This window comes from Barbatula barbatula (assembly GCF_947034865.1).
Source record: "Barbatula barbatula genome assembly, chromosome: 19".
Taxonomy (NCBI): domain Eukaryota; kingdom Metazoa; phylum Chordata; class Actinopteri; order Cypriniformes; family Nemacheilidae; genus Barbatula; species Barbatula barbatula.
Genome location: NC_136782.1, coordinates 78857 through 95901, shown reverse-complemented (window position 1 = coordinate 95901; position 17045 = coordinate 78857). Strand labels below are relative to the sequence as shown.

Here is a 17045-nt window from a genome sequence, read left to right as displayed (position 1 = left end):
ATGGATACGGCCGTTATGAGAGACAGTTGCTAGTCTCCTTTTTGCATTTCCACCGTGAGTAACGTTAAGACACTTGGGTGCGATTGATATTCATCCGAAGTTTGAATCGCAGAAGCTGTAGAGTACAGATGATATTTAATCATTATTTGAGAGACCGATCAATTTGCTTCATAAACGTTAATATGTCGTCAGGAGCCGCTGTAGCTCCTTTTAGAACTTTCATTTTTAGGAAAGCTCATATAACTCACGTCAGTCAGGTCCTGCACTTTATCTCTCTTAACATCGGTCCTGCACTTTATTTTCTCAATCCTGCATGTGTTTTAAAACCCAAACCACAGACGCGCAAACGCTTTGGTTCCGATGAACACGTTTGTATTAGTAAAGAGACACCTCTCAGAAAACCTAAACAAATGAAGATCATTTTAGATGTTTAATTATGTCTTGGAGCATTAGGATCGTGAGACAAGGGCAACGTATTTATTTGTTAAGAAAATCCATATTTTTCCTATGTTGTCATGTTATTAGCTGCTGCTCCACTGGTGTCATGTTTTGGATTAAAAACACTTGTGCAGACTAAAGGTCTGAAGGAAATGACAATATAACCACCATATCCGCACAACATTTTCTATTAGATTAGAAATAGCCTCTGGCAGCTATTTCAGATAAAGCAATACCACAGCCTGATGTCTTTTGAATGGGGGAAGTCAGATCTTTTTTAAATCGCTGGCAAAAATCACAATTAAATGGCAACATCCCGATCAGGCGATTAAACAACAGCTATGACAACAAGCTTTTATTGTGCTAAAACCCCTTTTGAAGGTTAGCAAGCACCTCACGAGATCGTGTACAGCGCCGCCATATGCTTGGGTTACTCGTGGTTCCCAGATCAAGACTTAAACATCGAGGCGATCGCACCTTCTATTGGCCCCAAAGTTTTATCTGCTTGTACAGCACTTTGGTCTGCCTTTGTTTTTGTGCTTTGTAAATAAACGTTGATTGATTAGTCTTTATCAATTGACCATGGGCTATTTTGAAATCCTTCTAGAGAGCAGCCATATTGAGCGTTGCTTTCATAGTAAGAGCAGTGGCACATCTTTTCCATATCAAATATCTTCAATTTCAAAGGAATACAGTGTCTCATGTAATGTGTGTGTGTCTTCAGGGCACCAGCTGGACTCTCATCGATGTTCCTGGACATGAGAGTTTAAGATCTCAGATTGTGGAGAAGTACAAGGCCATTGCTCGGTGAGTTATGGAGATCAAAATACTGCTGAGAAATATGATTCCCTACGCAACTTTACCGATCATGAATGAATCCAGATGTCTTTCTGTTGTGATGTAGAGCCATCGTGTTTGTGGTGGACAGCAGTGTTTTCCAGAAGGACGTCAGAGATGTGGCTGAATTTCTCTATTCGATCCTAACGGACAGCATAGTAGCAAAAAATGGCCCAACTCTTTTAGTAGCCTGCAACAAACAAGGTAAACGTTTCAATAAATGTGCACATCTCAACCGTAACTCCCACAAAACCAAACAAGACCCACATGTTGTGACGAAGATAATGTACATGCAGTTTAACTGAACAGCACTTACCTCATTCACAGAAACTCTGTGTGCTTTGTGAACAATCCTCTGAGCTTTTTATTTATTTAAGTCTTATCATACCAGATGTGAATGAAGCGTTAAGTGCGAGTGATTTATATGTTAAGTCAATGTAAAGAAGCGGTAGACATTCTGCGGCGGCGGGAATTGAATGAACTAAGACATGAAAAGGAATCATGAATTGACAACTCGGAAAAAACATATTTCTCTGCCTTTTAGTCTGCTCATGTTTTGGTTATTTCATTATTTTGTGTTCTCTTTTTAGATGTTACTATGGCCAAATCAGCTAAATTAATTCAGCAGCAGTTGGAGAAGGAGCTGTGAGTATCATGTCTGTCACAATTCTAACACTGCTCAAGCGTTCAGAAGTTCATTAAAGAGTCAGGGTAACACAAAATAAATCATGTGCCTCCAGGCAACACATTGATGTTTTAAGAAAAACAAACCGAACTGAACATTATTTGTACGTTATACAGTAGCTAGGACTGGGCGGTATGATGGTAAATGCCTTTACCATGTAATACATTTGCGGCTTTCACATGGCCATGGGTTAAGTGAAATCCTGTAATAATACTACCATGGATGGGATTTTTCCATATAAATACGTATTTCTGCATTTTTTTGGGGCGGACAAAAAGAGCAGAGAAGGTTTTAAAGGGAGAATGAAAGTGGGGCGAGTTGTTGATTTTAGAGTGGTAGTATCAGTTTTGAGTTTAAGCAGTGGAGAAAGAAGAGAGTAGAGACTGATAGAAACAGAGGTCCGTGGGGTCCTTTGATTTGCATCACTTCCTCTCAGCAGACCTGAGCCTGGAGCGATGCACTCCTCGAGGAAGCACATCCAACTCCTCCAAGAAATATCCAGGCTGACGATAAAAAAAACGACGGAGTAGATTTAATCAGGGTGGATGATTGACCTGAACTAGTTGTTGTCGCACAATGGAGGTAGTAATGTCAATTTCCAATCATTTGACATTAGTAGGCCAAATCAGGAAGAGAAAACATCATTATTGTATAGGGCAGATATAAATTCCATAAACCAATTGGAAGATTAAGTAATGCCGTTTTAGACATGGACGGAGTGTGCAGACTTTTAGTTGCATACGATTTAAGACATGAGATTTATGAGTTGTAGTGATTGAAGGGATTTGCAAACACAAGAGTGAAGAATAGGAAAGTTATAGGGAGAAATAGAACTGTGCAAAGGTTCATACAAAAAGGTGTCGGTGGAGTCGCAGGTCTTTACGGTTTATCACACGATAAGGCTGCCGCGGTGGACAACCTAATGAAATGCTCATGGTTGTGAAGAAATATCCTTATAGATATCTCATCTTGTGTATAGTTATATATTATATGACATGCTTTAACATTATAACATTATCTAAATACGGTGACTAAAATAGGCCATTCTGCGATTTAATAGTTGAAACTATACACTCACTGGCCACTTTATTAGGTACACCTTACTTGTACCGGGTTGGACCCCCTTTTGCCTTCAGAACTGCCTTAATCCTTCGTGGCATAGATTCGACTAGGTACTGGAAACATTCCTCAGAGATTTTGGTCCATATTGACATGATAGCATCATGCAGTTGCTGCAGATTTGTCGGCTGCACATCCATGATGTGAATCTCCTGTTCCACCACATCCCAAATGTGCTGAGATCTGGTGACTGTGGAGGCCATTTGAGTACAGTGAACTCATTGTCATGTTCAAGAAACCAGTCTGAGATGATTCGTGCTTTATGACATGGTGCGTTATCCTACTGGAAGTAGCCATCAGAAGATGTGTACACTGTGGTCATAAAGGGATGGACATGGTCAGCAACAATACTCAGGTAGGCTGTGGCATTGACACGATGCTCAATTGGTACTAATGGGCCCAAAGTTTGCCAAGAAAATATCCCCCACACCATTACACCACCACCACCAGCCTGAACCGTTGATGCAAGGTAGGATGGATCCATGATTTCATGTTGTTGATGTCAAATTCTGACCCTACCATCCGAATGTTGCAGCAGAAATCGAGACTCATCAGACCAGGCAACGTTTTTCCAATCTACTTTTGTCCAATTTTGGTGAGCCTGTGTGAATTGTAGCCTCAGTTTCCTGTTCTTAGCTGTCAGGAGTGGCACCCGGTGTGGTCTTCTGCTGCTGTAGCCCATCCGCCTCAAGGTTCGACGTGTCGTGCATTCAGAGATGCTCTTCTGCATACCTCGATTGTAACGAGTGGTTATTTCAGTTACTGATGCCTTTCTGTCAGCTCGAATCAGTCTGCCCATTCTCCTCTGGCATCAACAAGGCATTTGCGCCCACAGAACTGCCGCTCACTGGATATTTTCTCTTTTTCGGACCATTCTCTGTAAACCCTAGAGATGGTTGTGCGTGAAATCTGCAGCAGATCGTCTTGACCATGTCTACATGCCTAAATGCATTGAGTTGCTGCCATGTGATTGGCTGATTAGAAATTTGTGTTAACGACCAGTTGGACAGGTCTACATAATAAAGTGGCCAGTGAGTGTAAACCAACCGTGACTACATCAGCCACTTGTACAAACACGTAGAAGTCTCTACTGAATGCATACATTTAAATGAACTAAAACCGCAACATGCAGCGTTTGCAAAACCTTTATTACATGCGGATTCATCGAAACAAACGATGTGCCATCTATGTGACCACATAAACTAACAATTTTATAGTTTTAAATCATGTAACATTTAATTACAGACAAACTGCTTATCGCAGGAATCTTGTCACGTTTGGTTAGTGTTAGGCTAACCAAATTCTTAAAAACATCTATTGTGTTCAACAAAACAAAAACTTGAGGGGAAGTAAATGCTTTTTTGTTTTGTTTAAGTCACTTTCCTGGTCAAGTATATATATTTAGAGTTAATAATTTAGATATTTCTACTAGAAAGTAAGACAAAAAGTGTGAGTATGTTGCGGTTTTAGCTGCATGTTAAAATAATGACGAGCTTAGCTCACCAAATGAATTCTCCACCAGATCTGTCTAATCAAATTAATGAACTGAGTTATTTAAACATCAGTACAGTCAAGGAATTAGTTTAGCTCAATGTACAATATGTATAATAATCGTTATTAAATATACATATTTTACAGTCTCTGATTAGTAATGTACAGTATAACAATATTGGTATTTATTCGTCCAGCGAATGTATCAATTATTAATACACTTTACGTTATCTCATGGCCATAAGTTACGTTACTTCACTAAACAGAGGCTGGAGCAGAGGTAGCCTGGATCTAACACAGTTGAATTTACTTTGCGTTGTGAGCATTGATCACAGAAACCCATCACAGATGAATATATGGTTGTTTATTAAACTATATCTAAATGGTACACTTAACGATCGCAAATACAAACAAACACACAACATGAATACACATATGGAGAGAGGAGAGATAGAAATGTGAGAAGAATAGATTGTGAGAATACCATCTGAACACCAATAAAACATCTTTAACAGAGGCACAAACTTAACGCAGCTATTCTATGAATAGGACGGAATACTTGCGAGCTCTGTGCTGTATTTGTATCCGTAGCGTTTGGAGGGATGGCAAGGTTGCAATTGGTTTCAGGATGCGATCTCGATGGAAAAGTTCTGGCCTCGTGGCTCAGTGGTAGGCCGCAGTCCATTGTTCCTTCTCCCACCCCCCCGATGGGGGTGAAGACAATCTCCGAAGAGACTCCAAGAACTGGTTTCTGGTCGAGGCAGGTCCAAAGGTGAAAAACAAGGAAAAAAAAAAGAGCAGAGAGAAGTGATCTCTTATTTAAGTTGTGAGGAGGTCACGCCCTATAGCTGTGACTGACCCAATCAGACGGTGGCACCTTTAGAGGGAAAGTAACTTGTCTTTGTCTGTGGTGATGGGGGTCTTCTCATAAAACTTAGCTGAAATTCTTTTGATCTTGATAAGTGACTCTGCACAATCGGGGACCATGAGAGTCAGTATGGAGTTAGAACCGCGGTTCTCAACTTTCTGTCATGTCATGATGTTTTCTGTACAGCTAACTTGCAACAATGCAAATTGTGAAAGGAGCTCTATTGAACTGTGAAGTACTCAACATCTGTCCTTAACAGAATGTATCCAAAAATATCACTTGCTCCATTTGCCAAGGGAATTTTAAAGGACACATCAAAAGCTTAACTCTTGGAAGGGAGAAGGGGATATATAAGGTATGATCGCTTCAGACTGGAACGCAGGGTAGTTGTCCTGAAAGTCTGGATCACCTGATCCGGTGTTTAATTAGGGTGTAAACTAAACTCTCCAGGCCCATCCCTGACTCAAACTATACGCTGTTATAATAAAGGGTCCATCTGGACTGTAAGTGACGGATGGAAAATCTATATCACTCGTGTACTCCTGCTGCTCCTCTAGATGAATGAAAATACTTACGGCTGAAACGCTCCACATCTCCTCATGATTCTGTTACAGACACAGACAGAAGGTGCTAGACACTTCTTCATCTCAGTGACATGTTTTTAATAATGTCTTTGTTACGCAGGAACACCTTGAGACTCACCCGATCAGCAGCGCTCTCGTCTCAGGACGGGCCTGTGGGGACTGCCTCCGTGTTTCTGGGGAAGAAGGGCAAAGATTTCGACTTCTCTCAGTTGACTAATCGTGTGGAGTTTGTTGAGTGCCATGCACGTGAAAGTAAAGAAGATGGAGATGCTGATATTGATGCACTGGAAAAGTTTCTGGCCAAACTCTGACTTCAACCTTTAACAACTGGAATCATTCAGACATTTGTTATACGCAATGTTGTGTACACATGAATAGATTCAGGACGTTGTTTGTTGTGTAACCGCATGTTTATTTGATCTCCTGTTGCTTTAGTTTTCAGCAGGTTAAAATCATTGATGTGGCTCTCAGAATGAAACTGAAGTGAGGTTCATGTTTTACAAACTGTATTCATGTTTTGTGTCTGTTTTGATTAAACGATGAGTTTTAAGACTCTGATGACAATCATTGGTTTTTAAAGCCTTGACCTGATAAAGGAGTTGTTCAGCCAAAAAAACAAGTTCATCATTTATCCACGCTCAAAAAGCACAAACACAAACACGCCTAAATAAAAACCCTATAAATTGTTGATCTAATAAAACTGAACCCAAGAGCTCTTACTGTAAATGTGGCAACACTTGACAAACTTAAATCTCATTTTATGGCACGTCTTTTGAGAATAGTTGTCATATAATAAAGTTCCCCTGTGAGGTTTTTAACATGCATCTCTCATTCCCATAATAACCAATGCAATCTACCAATCTAGTAGTGCAAATTAGCGCATGGTTTCAGACATGCTTTATTTTCAGGTGTTAAATAAAGCCACAAATTCCAGTACAATGACCAGATTCATTTAAATTCTCCTCAGATAAAATTTGCTTCAGCAGAGAAAACTCCTACAAATGTATATGCAATAAGGTCAGTCCACACCTCTCAGAGCTCATTTTAACTGCTCGTCTTTAGTAAATACCCACAGTAGCTTTGGTGTAAATTAATCTGGCCCCAAATCAGTTAAGGGTGTAGAGAAACAAAGTCATTTTAAGGCAGTTATCATCACAGGAACAAAACTTTCACATATGCTTTGGTTTAAGCTCAAGTTGAGTTTTCAGTGATACAGTGACAAGAACGAATAAGATTTAAACGTATGGATGTCACCACATGTAAGTTTAGTACTGTCTAGGTTATTTTTCAAAGAGTTTTGTTCTCCCCCAACCAAACATTCCAACAATGAATCATAACATACGTGCTCAAAGCGCTGAGAAAGATTTTAGATGGACATTATAGCTTGTCCAGTGAGTACACCGACAGCTGGGGACTTTGGTCCGTCACCAGTAGACTGGGCTTCCCCCTTAACACAGCCGGACACAGCCAATTCACTTTATCCTGGTGATTTAAACTCAGTTTTGGCTCAACTTTTGTACACATTTCTGAATCAGATTCCTCCTGGGATTTCAGAGTCTTTGCTCGGGCTTTAGATCTCTTCTTGCAGGCGGTCATCTTGTTGTCGAGAGCCGCAGCGTCTACACTCAGGTCCCATAGAGCCAGCAGTCCGTCGTTCCCTCCCGTGGCCAGCCAGTACGGATGAGACATGAAGTTGAGGAATCGCGCCTGTGACACTCCCTGACTGTGAGCTTTAAACGCGCTTCGTCCTCTGAGCCTGGAGTCTGCAGACACCCGCAGCAGATGAACGCAGCCGTCCTCGGCTGCGCAGGCAAACACGTCACCGCAAGAGGCGGCGTCGATGCAGTGTGCCAGCGGAGGATTAAACATCTGCCCTGCGCCTTCTACCGACCCGTCCTGTAGACTGTAAGACCACAGCGGACGCACCTTAGGAAGAGTCCACAGCATCACCTGCAGCATTACACAATACAAAATACCCTCATCATTTCCTCGGCCTGCAGCATATGGTAAGAGACATATTATGGGATGTCTTCAGCTAGTCTTTACCTGCATGTCAAGTCCAGCAGACAGTAAACTCTGAGGCCGATGAGGACGGAAGGTCACAGAAGAGCAGATGTTGATGTGTTTCCGCAGGGTCCGGGTCACTTTCTCTAGCTGCGCGTCTATCACCGTCACGACTCCAGAATCATCGGCCACGGCGAGCACGCCACCCGTCTCGTTCACAGACAGCGAGTTGATTTCCTCCTCCGCCACATCCCGCAGTTCAGTCACGGTGGTCTTCAGATTCCTGGGGTCGAGGACGCTGACGCTCTGTCCATGAGAGGCGTACAGCACGCAGGGCGACGATGGGGAGAACGCTACACTCGTAATGTCCTCATCGTCACGCACCTGCAGTTTAGAGAGCGGTGATCCGTCGTGATTCCACAGCGTCACTTCACCTCCTTCAGCTCCGGTGGCCATCAGCTGTTCTGAACCACAACAAACACCAGCACAGAGCACAGGTGACACGTGACCGCCGCTCCATCTCTGTGACGTCATCATCCTGACACAAACACACATGTCATTAAACATGAGGGAATGTTTAGGGCTGCACGCATTAACGTTCTGCAGCCGGTGGCAAGAAACCCCTTAGTGACAACACTGCTACAAAGGGCCCTGGTTCTCAAACACACGCTGACTTGACTTTCAAATGATGTAAATCACACTCGAGTCTGGGAATGGCCATTAAATCCTTTTCCACGATTGAATGCTTATAATCTGACCCTGATAGCACACATACATGCGCTCTACTTCTATTTGACGTCTACAAGACATCTACAGTACATAGTTTGCTCATCTGCGAGAGGAGGTGTCTGCTGTCAGACCTCATATAGACATCGAGAAGACATCTGTAAAATGTGTATGATTTAGAGTGGATGAACAGCAGCTCTTTCTAAGATAATCAGCAGATGTTTTTATGCAGTAGATTTTTCCAGATCTCCAGAAGACGTATTACCAGTCTTGTATAAAGTACTTGAAAGCGATACTTGAGTAAAAGTACAAGTATCTTACCAGAAAATGACTTTGGTAGAAGTTAAAGTCACCCTTCAAAATTTTACTTGAGTAAAAGTCTTAAAGTATCCGACATTTATTGTACTTAGGTATTAAAAGTAAAAGTATTTCAAAAATAGTGAACGGTTGGAATCAACAATAACAGTCACATGAGCATTTTTTTATATTGTATTTTCCTAACTGCAAGACCAACACTATTAGCTTGGATTCATTGCTGTTGTTGGTGTTGTGTAGCCTGTACTGTATTGTGTTAACTGGTCGTTTGTCTCCTGTCTATTACTAGCTGACCTATGTTATGTGGCAATAAAAGCACTTTGACTTTGATCAATATGTAAGCCTACATTCACAATATATAACATTAGCCGATAACAAGTTTTGAGGTAATTAAATCAAAGTAAATCTCAAGTATAACTAAATGCGTGGTGCTTTAGAAGACACGAGTAATCCTGAACGCTCCTCTGGAAGCTGCCATGTGAAGTAGCCTAATGTACTTTTAAAAAAAAACCTCCACCGGTGTAACGCTAATTTACCGAAGGAAATATTCAGCCGCTATACCAGAAACCGCTATTAACCCTTTCAGTATTATGGACATCTCTTCAAGAGTTTCGTGTGGAATTATTTCATAGGAAAATCATTTGTGTTGTTAAATATCTGCACATTGGCTCATCAGAAAAGTTAACTAGCACACATTAGCCTGGCCATCACGTTAGCCAGATATCAGAACAGGCTTATATGATAACTAATTCATGTAAAATAGCGTTGACATTACGGCTTCATTGAATGAAAATGTATTTAACCTTCCTAATTTAAACTGCGATGTGCTTCTTCATGTTGGACGGGGAGTTTTTGAATGCCAATATTTCAGTGACTCTCGGTACGAATAACAGGCACTTAATCCGGTAGAAAGAATTCTCTCTCGAATGTACGAAAATATTTCTTGCAAATACGGCCACGGGTGTGTAACGTTATCTTCGTCACCACCACCAAGTTCACAAAGTTCACGACTGTAGTCGAGACGCCCGTCAGTGGTAACGTGCTTGGCGCTTGACATGATTTCGAACAGGCATTACGTCACGTCACCAACACAAATTTCTTCTAATTTGTAGTAACGAGTAACGAAGATGGTTAGGAGAAATGTATCGGAGTAAAAGTACACGATTTATTTCGGAAATGTAGTGGAGTAAAAGTGAAAGTTGCCAGAAAAAGAAATAACGAAGTAAAGTACAGATATGTGAAAATTCTACTTAAGTACAGTAACGAAGTATTTGTACTTCGTTACATTACAACACTGCGTATTACAGACGTATTGCAGATGTCAAATAGACGTAAAACGGACGGATTGTGCTATGAGGGGAACTACTAAAATTAAAATGGATCATTATAACCGGAAAAAATTATTTCATGTGGCTAATAGTGAAATTTTATCAGAACTATAAACTTTGCGATGACAAATAAACACAATGACTGTGACAGATAAATAATTATATATATATATATATATACATATAGAATGCTGCTTGTTAAAACGGAAGGGTGCGGGTCTAATATAATGACGAAGAACACCTACACAGCAGTAATCTAATCGCAGATAGCACAGGTACATCTGAAAAACGTCTACTGAACATCTTAGAAAGAGCTGTTGTTCATCCATTCTAACTGATAAACATCTTCTAGAGGTCTACAGGACGTCTCAGACATGTAGAGCAGATGTCTTGCAGAGGAAAATGCAGATATGAAATCGATGTCTGCCGGATGTACGTGTGCTATCAGGGTTAAAGTGAATCATGAAGACAGTTGAATAGTTCATGTGAGGGATAATCCGATGCTAGTCTTGCGTTTGAGGATTTTCGGTGGTTTGTTTTGGACAGATGACAGGACGACACATTTCAGTCTAAACCACTGATCGTCTGGACTCCCTGATTCCACGTGAACGCGACGAGCTCGCGTGGTACGTTTCTTATAGCGCGTGCAGGCAGCATTCGTGATATCTTTAAACAAACCCTTTACTAACGTCTACACGCGGCAGAAATCTACATTTGTTTTCTTTATCTTTTTGTCGCGTGCCAAAGTCGAATTATTATAAACCGCCATTAAAACGTTTATAAACACGTGGCAGATTTTACTGAGTGATCAGGCTAAATCGACACTTGAATAAGTAGTAAACCCGCACATGCTTGATTCTGATCTTATGTTGTTATCGTTAAAATGAGAAATAAGAAAACCTGTTATGAACTGCCGTCACTCCTGCGCCGCGTCGCCCGCTGATGACGTCACTCAGCACGCAACTCCAGTGACGTTAGTAGGTGAGCTCATGGGCTGCGTCCGAAAACGCAGAGCAGAGCACACAATTACATTTATGCATTTGGCATAAAGCGCTATATAAATGTCTCATTCATTCATTCATTCATTGTAGATTTATGATTGCCTATTATTACAAGTATCATGAAATAATGTAATGAAGTTTCTAAAAAAGCACACACACACGCGCACGCTACATAACATGAAGGTGAGAAAACGTCTCCGGTTACTTTCGTAACCTCGGTTCCCTGAGAAGCGGGAACGAGACATTGCGGAGACCGCATATGAAACTCCTCCTCTTTTTCACTTTTCCTGAAGTCCTATAGGATAACGCCAGTAAAAAACTGGCCAATTGTCGCAAGACATGCACAGTATGCAAATACTGACGAGTCTAGACAGTATAATTACAGTGCATGTGACGACAATCCTCAGAATCTACGATAGAACGCCCGCCCGGTGACAAGCGGCGAACACGGCGATCTACCCAATGTCTCGTTCCCGCTTCTCAGGGAACCGAGGTTACGAAAGTAACCGGAGACGTTCCCTTTCGAGAGCGGTCACTTCGACATTGTGGAGACTGCATATGGAACGGTAGTACAATCCCGCCGTGAGAGCCAGCAAAACAGCCCGATAACTGGGATAACACGCACACAGTATGCGGAGCAGACAAATCAACCATTCGCGAGGTCGCCCCAAGCGTTAACCGTTGATTGGCTGAAACCGGCCAATGGACTGCTAGATCACTGAGCACGCCAATGAACTGCTAGATTGGTCTTTTGTCAAATTTGCATATCCAAACCCAACGAATGCAGCGGGCTGCGCTGAACAGGGCAGACACCACAGCAGTAGAACCAGCACGGAAACCCGGGCGATATAATAGCGAACATAAGTACACCAAGTACAGTGTAAACAGCAATGCGGCAACAACTGTGTAGCACAATACATTACAAGGTAGAAGATAAAGCTTAATCAGCACTCACCGAGAGGACTTGAGAAGCCAACGAGGACACATCCAATCTGTAGAACCTGGCGAAAGTATTCTGAGAAGACCAGCCAGCTGCACAGCATATGTCCTGAATAGATGTGCCCTTAGACCAGGCCCACGAAGAGGCGATAGCCCTAGTCGAATGAGCTCTGATACCGAAGGGGCAGTTCTGACCCTGGCTTTCGTACGCCAAGGTAATAGCGTCCACTACCCAGTGAGAGAGCCTCTGTTTTGAGACAGCCCGGCCTTTAGTACCCCCACCAAAAACAAATGAAGAGCTGCTCCGACTGCCGAAACCCGGCCGTGCGATCTATGTAAGCCCGCAAGACCCTTACCGGGCAGACCGCTCTCTGAGCGTTAGCATCCTGCGAGTCTGACGACTCGGAAGACAAGGCGGGCAAAGAAATGACCTGTGCTCTAAAAGGGGTAGACATGGACTTTGGCACATAACCCGATTTTGGCCGGAGAGTGACGCTGCAGTCGCCGGGTCCAAAACGAATGAAATCAGCGCCGACTGAGAGCGCTTGTAAATCCCCTATGCGCTTAGCCGAAGCAAGGGCGAGAAGGAGAACGGTTTTTAGTGTGAGCTCTCTTACAGAAGCCGCGTCCAAAGGCTCAAAAGGGGGAGAAGAGAGAGCCTTCAACACCAGCGCTAAGTCCCAAGGCGGTACCGAAGGGGTTCGCGGGGGGAAAAGTCTCCTCGCTCCTCTGAGGAATCTGACCACCAGCATGTGCCTACCAATCGATTGCCCATCAACCGGGGAACGAAACGAGGCGATAGCCGCTACGTAAACCTTCAGCGTTGACGGGAGGCCGCAGTTGTCCAGCCTGTGCTGCAGGAAAGATAAAATATCAGACACGGGGCAAGACGCCGGGTCGATATTGTTACTGCACCGTCAGCGCGTCGCTCCCCATGGGGGAGTGGATCAGCGAGAAATACAACGGGCAGTGTGCGTTCTCGCTTGTTGCGAATAGATCCACTTCCGCTTTCCCGAAGCGTTCCCAAATTAACAGGACTGTGTCGGGATGAAGCCTCCATTCCCCGTGTTGAAGACCCTCCCTCGAAAGCATGTCCGCTCCGCGGTTCAGATGACCGGGGATATGCGCTGCTCTGATAGAGAGTATATGCCGATCTGCCCATAGTAGGAGACCCGCCGCCTGTTTGAAAAGAGCTCCGGAACGGATCCCTCCCTGGCGATTTATGTACGAAACCACGGACATGTTGTCGGTGCGAATCAGAACATGTTTCTGCTCCAGCCTCGACTGGAAAGTATGAAGAGCTAGAGACACCGCCTTTAGTTCCAGGCGATTTATGTACCATTTCCTCACAGACTGTGACCAAAGGCCGGATGCCGGCATGCCCTCGCACACCGCGCCCCAACCCGAGGACGATGCATCCTTCGTAACGACTGTGCGTCTCGTCACAAGCCCCAGGGGAACTCCCCGACTGAACATGCTCGCGTCGCGCCACGGACTCAGGGCGCCGAGGCAGCCGCGTGTAACCGGGACTCGCGCCCGACCCGAGGACCATGCTCTCCATGGAACCCGAGCCTTCAGCCAGAACTGAAGTGGTCGCATGTGCAGAAGACCTAGGTGGCAGACCGCCGACGCCGATGCCATGAGACCCAAAAGCCTCTGGAACTCCCTCAGGGGAACAGACCGGCCCGGCCTGAGCAAATGTAGAGCTGAAGAGATGGACTCCGTCCTCTCTGTGGAGAGGCGAGCACACATCTCCACTGAGTCGAAACATACCCCCAGATACGTTATGGACTGACTCGGCGTGAGTATGCTCTTCTGCATGTTCACGCGCAGACCCAGGGATGTCAAGTGACAAAGCAGCATCCGCGTGTGACCGATTAGCGCCTTCCGAGAGTGGGCTAAAATCAGCCAATCGTCCAGATAATTGAGAATGCGCATTCCGCCCGCTTTGAGAGGGGAAAGCGCCGCGTCCACGCACTTCGAGAATGTGCGCGGAGCTAATGCCAGCCCGAATGGGAGGACAGCAAATTGATACGCTGAATCCTCGAATGCGAATCGCAGGAACCTTCGGTGGCGCTTGGCTATCTGAACATGAAAGTACGCATCCTTCAGATCTACGGAAACAAACCAGTCCCCGGGGCGCACTTGTGCCAGGATCTGTTTTAGAGTTGTCATTCTGAACGCTCGCTTGTGAAGCGCTCCGTTGACGGGTCTCAAGTCCAGAATCGGACGCAGACCACCATCTCTCTTGGGCACTACAAAATACCGGCTGTAAAACCCGCTTTCCCGCTCGTTCGGGGGGACACGCTCGATCGCTACTTTCGCGAGCAGGCTGCAGATTTCCTGCCTCAGCACAGGTGCGTTTTGCGCTGATGTTAGCGACGGGACCACACCGCTGAAGCGGGGAGGTCTGCGCCTGAACTGCAGGGAGCACCCGTGTTCTATCACGTTTAGCAGCCAAAGAGAGATGCCTGGGATGGCTTTCCACGCGTCCAGAAACAGACATAACGGCCGAATCTGATCGGGGGTTACCGTCATCGGACCGTTTAGGGTAGCGCGCTGGCCCAGCGAGGCTAAATGCACTGGCGGGAAAATAGCTTGCGCGTGAGACTCCAGTGGTCTCTCGTCCACGGGAGCGTCCGTGGACGAGGGAATGCTGGTTATAGTTGTGACTAGCTGCGGCTTCGCGCTGCACCGTGGCAGGGCAAGGGACGCAGCATTGTGTGGGTGAGGGGGAAAGAGCTCCGCCTGTGAACAGGTATGTGTTTTTATTGCAATCATACAAACAACACTTACAACATTGCAATAATCGCCCGCAACCGCAGGGGGAAAACTGTTGCAAACAGCGGCGTTTGGGGGCCGCCGGCACACTCACGGACTCTCTCCTCCTCTTCCCAGGTCCGTCAGGACGACGGGCTCCGCCGTCGTGGCGTGGACCTCTCTTCGGCCCGTACCTCTTCTTTGCTGGGCCTGACCATTGTTTAGGACGGACGTCCGGCTCGCGACCTCGACTAGCCGGTGCGGGAGCCGCTTGCTGTTTGGCGGGTCTCTGCGAGGAGTGAGGCGCGGATGAAGAGCGGGCTCTCGGAGACGGTTGGTAAGAGCGTCGAGGCAGCACGTGACTCATGGCCTTGGCGCGCTTTTGCGCCTCACCAAAACGCTCTACTACCGACTCCACGACGTCACCAAAGAGGCCGGAGGGAGTGATCGGTGCGTTGAGCAGGGACTTACGATCGGCGTCTTTTAGATCCGCCAGCGTAAGCCACAGATGACGGTGGAGGACGACCATAAACCCCATAGATCTGCCGATAGCCTGAGCGGCGCGTTTCGTAGCCATCAGCGCGAAGTCGTCCGCCTCCAGGCTGCCGCTATCCAGCAACTGTAGGATCTTTGCCTGGAACACCTGCAGCACCGCCATAGTGTGCATGGCGGAGGCGGCCTCGCCAGCGGACGCGTATGCCTTACCGGCGAGATGGGCGGTAAACCTGCACGGGCAGGCCTGGGTCCGAGCCCAACGAGGTGGCGGAAGGGCACAAATGAGCGGCGAGGGTCTCCTCGACGGGTGGCATGCGCACGTAACCGTGGGCCTCGGCCCCGACCACGTGGGCGAACATGGCCGGCGTAGCAGCGTGGACGCTCGTCGACTGAGGTGCTGACCACGTCTTCACCACGTGCTCGTGGACATCTGGGAAGAACAGCGAACTCCTTTTCGACATGGCCTGGCGGCGACTCGTCTGAAAGTACCAGGAGTCGAGCTTACTCTTCGCCGGCATCTCAGGTGGATCCCAGGTGATGTCGAGCTCGCTTACGGCTTTCTCGAGAACCCTGACGAACTCCTCGTGGAGGTCCGGGGTGCTCTCCGGATCGGGACGATCTCGCTCCGATCCTGCCCAGTCCTTGTCCGAAGCTGATATGGACATGGAGTCATCGTCCTCCTCGACGCCGAAGGAAACGGCGTCCGCGATGGAAGGCGGAGGACGAAGGGGTCGTCGCCGCCACCTCGTGGAATGGGTGGACTCACCAGCGGCTCGTTGGCGGCGGTGAGCCTCGACCCTATGAGTCCACGTGTGATGTTCCTGCGAGTCCTCAAAACACGCGCTGGCAGGTCTGAACAGTGCGCGCAATCAGACTCGCAGAGTGCATCCTCCGCATGGGCAAGGCCCAGGCAGGCAATGCAGTGCTCGTGAGTATCCTGCGGGCCAATGGGGCCCGCGCAGAGACGACAGAAAGAAGCCAATCGGATGCGTTGAAGAAGTGTCCAGTTGCGTCTTCAACGATGGCAGCGTGAAAAAGAAGATTCTGAGGATTGTCGTCACATGCACTGTAATTATACTGTCTAGACTCGTCAGTATTTGCATACTGTGCATGTCTTGCGACAATTGGCCAGTTTTTTACTGGCGTTATCCTATAGGACTTCAGGAAAAGTGAAAAAGAGGAGGAGTTTCATATGCGGTCTCCGCAATGTCGAAGTGACCGCTCTCGAAAGGGAACCCTGACTGATATATTGATTGTATATACTGTATAGTAGCGAACCCTCAGAGCCCTCTGTGATGACCCAAACTTGAAATATATAATTTTTTAAGATAATATTTTGCTTACATTCTCTACTCTGCTGTCTCTTAAAAAATAACATTTGTAGACACTTTAGTCCGCTTCGGAAACACCCAGGGAGTTGCACACATGAGGACGAGTCCGCTGCTCTGCGTCGTA

At 45.8% G+C, this 17045-nt stretch overlaps 2 protein-coding genes across 5 annotated transcripts in view; one reads left to right on the top strand and one right to left on the bottom strand.

The window, feature by feature from the left end:
- The window catches only part of srprb (SRP receptor subunit beta), an 8143-nt gene extending 1563 nt beyond the window's left edge, over positions 1-6580 (top strand). For both annotated transcript variants that reach the window (XM_079480924.1, XM_079480925.1), the window contains 4 exons: positions 1163-1245; positions 1343-1479; positions 1866-1920; positions 6123-6580. In XM_079480924.1, the coding sequence (XP_079337050.1) occupies positions 1163-1245; positions 1343-1479; positions 1866-1920; positions 6123-6333 (486 nt within the window). In that variant the 3' untranslated portion in view covers positions 6334-6580. The remainder of the gene's footprint in view (positions 1-1162; positions 1246-1342; positions 1480-1865; positions 1921-6122) is intronic.
- On the bottom strand, positions 6420-17045 carry wdr53 (WD repeat domain 53). 3 transcript variants are annotated; one of them, XM_079480922.1, is made up of 4 exons: positions 16935-17045; positions 11296-11389; positions 8069-8564; positions 6665-7972 (listed from the first exon to the last, which is right to left on the bottom strand). In XM_079480922.1, the coding sequence occupies exons 3-4, from the start codon at positions 8561-8563 to the stop codon at positions 7400-7402; spliced, it is 1068 nt and encodes a 355-aa protein (XP_079337048.1). In that variant the 5' UTR covers position 8564; positions 11296-11389; positions 16935-17045; the 3' UTR covers positions 6665-7399. The 3 variants fall into 3 exon arrangements, with proteins under 3 accessions (XP_079337047.1, XP_079337048.1, XP_079337049.1); XM_079480921.1 differs by lacking the exon at positions 16935-17045 and having other exon boundaries at positions 6420-7972; positions 11296-11359; XM_079480923.1 differs by lacking the exon at positions 11296-11389.

Bases quoted from the DNA above. Each gene is read 5' to 3' on its own strand.
- wdr53 (XM_079480923.1), bottom strand. The intron at 7,973-8,068 runs GTAAAGACTAGC...GTAATGCTGCAG, and splicing joins CTGCTGGACTTGACATGCAG to GTGATGCTGTGGACTCTTCC.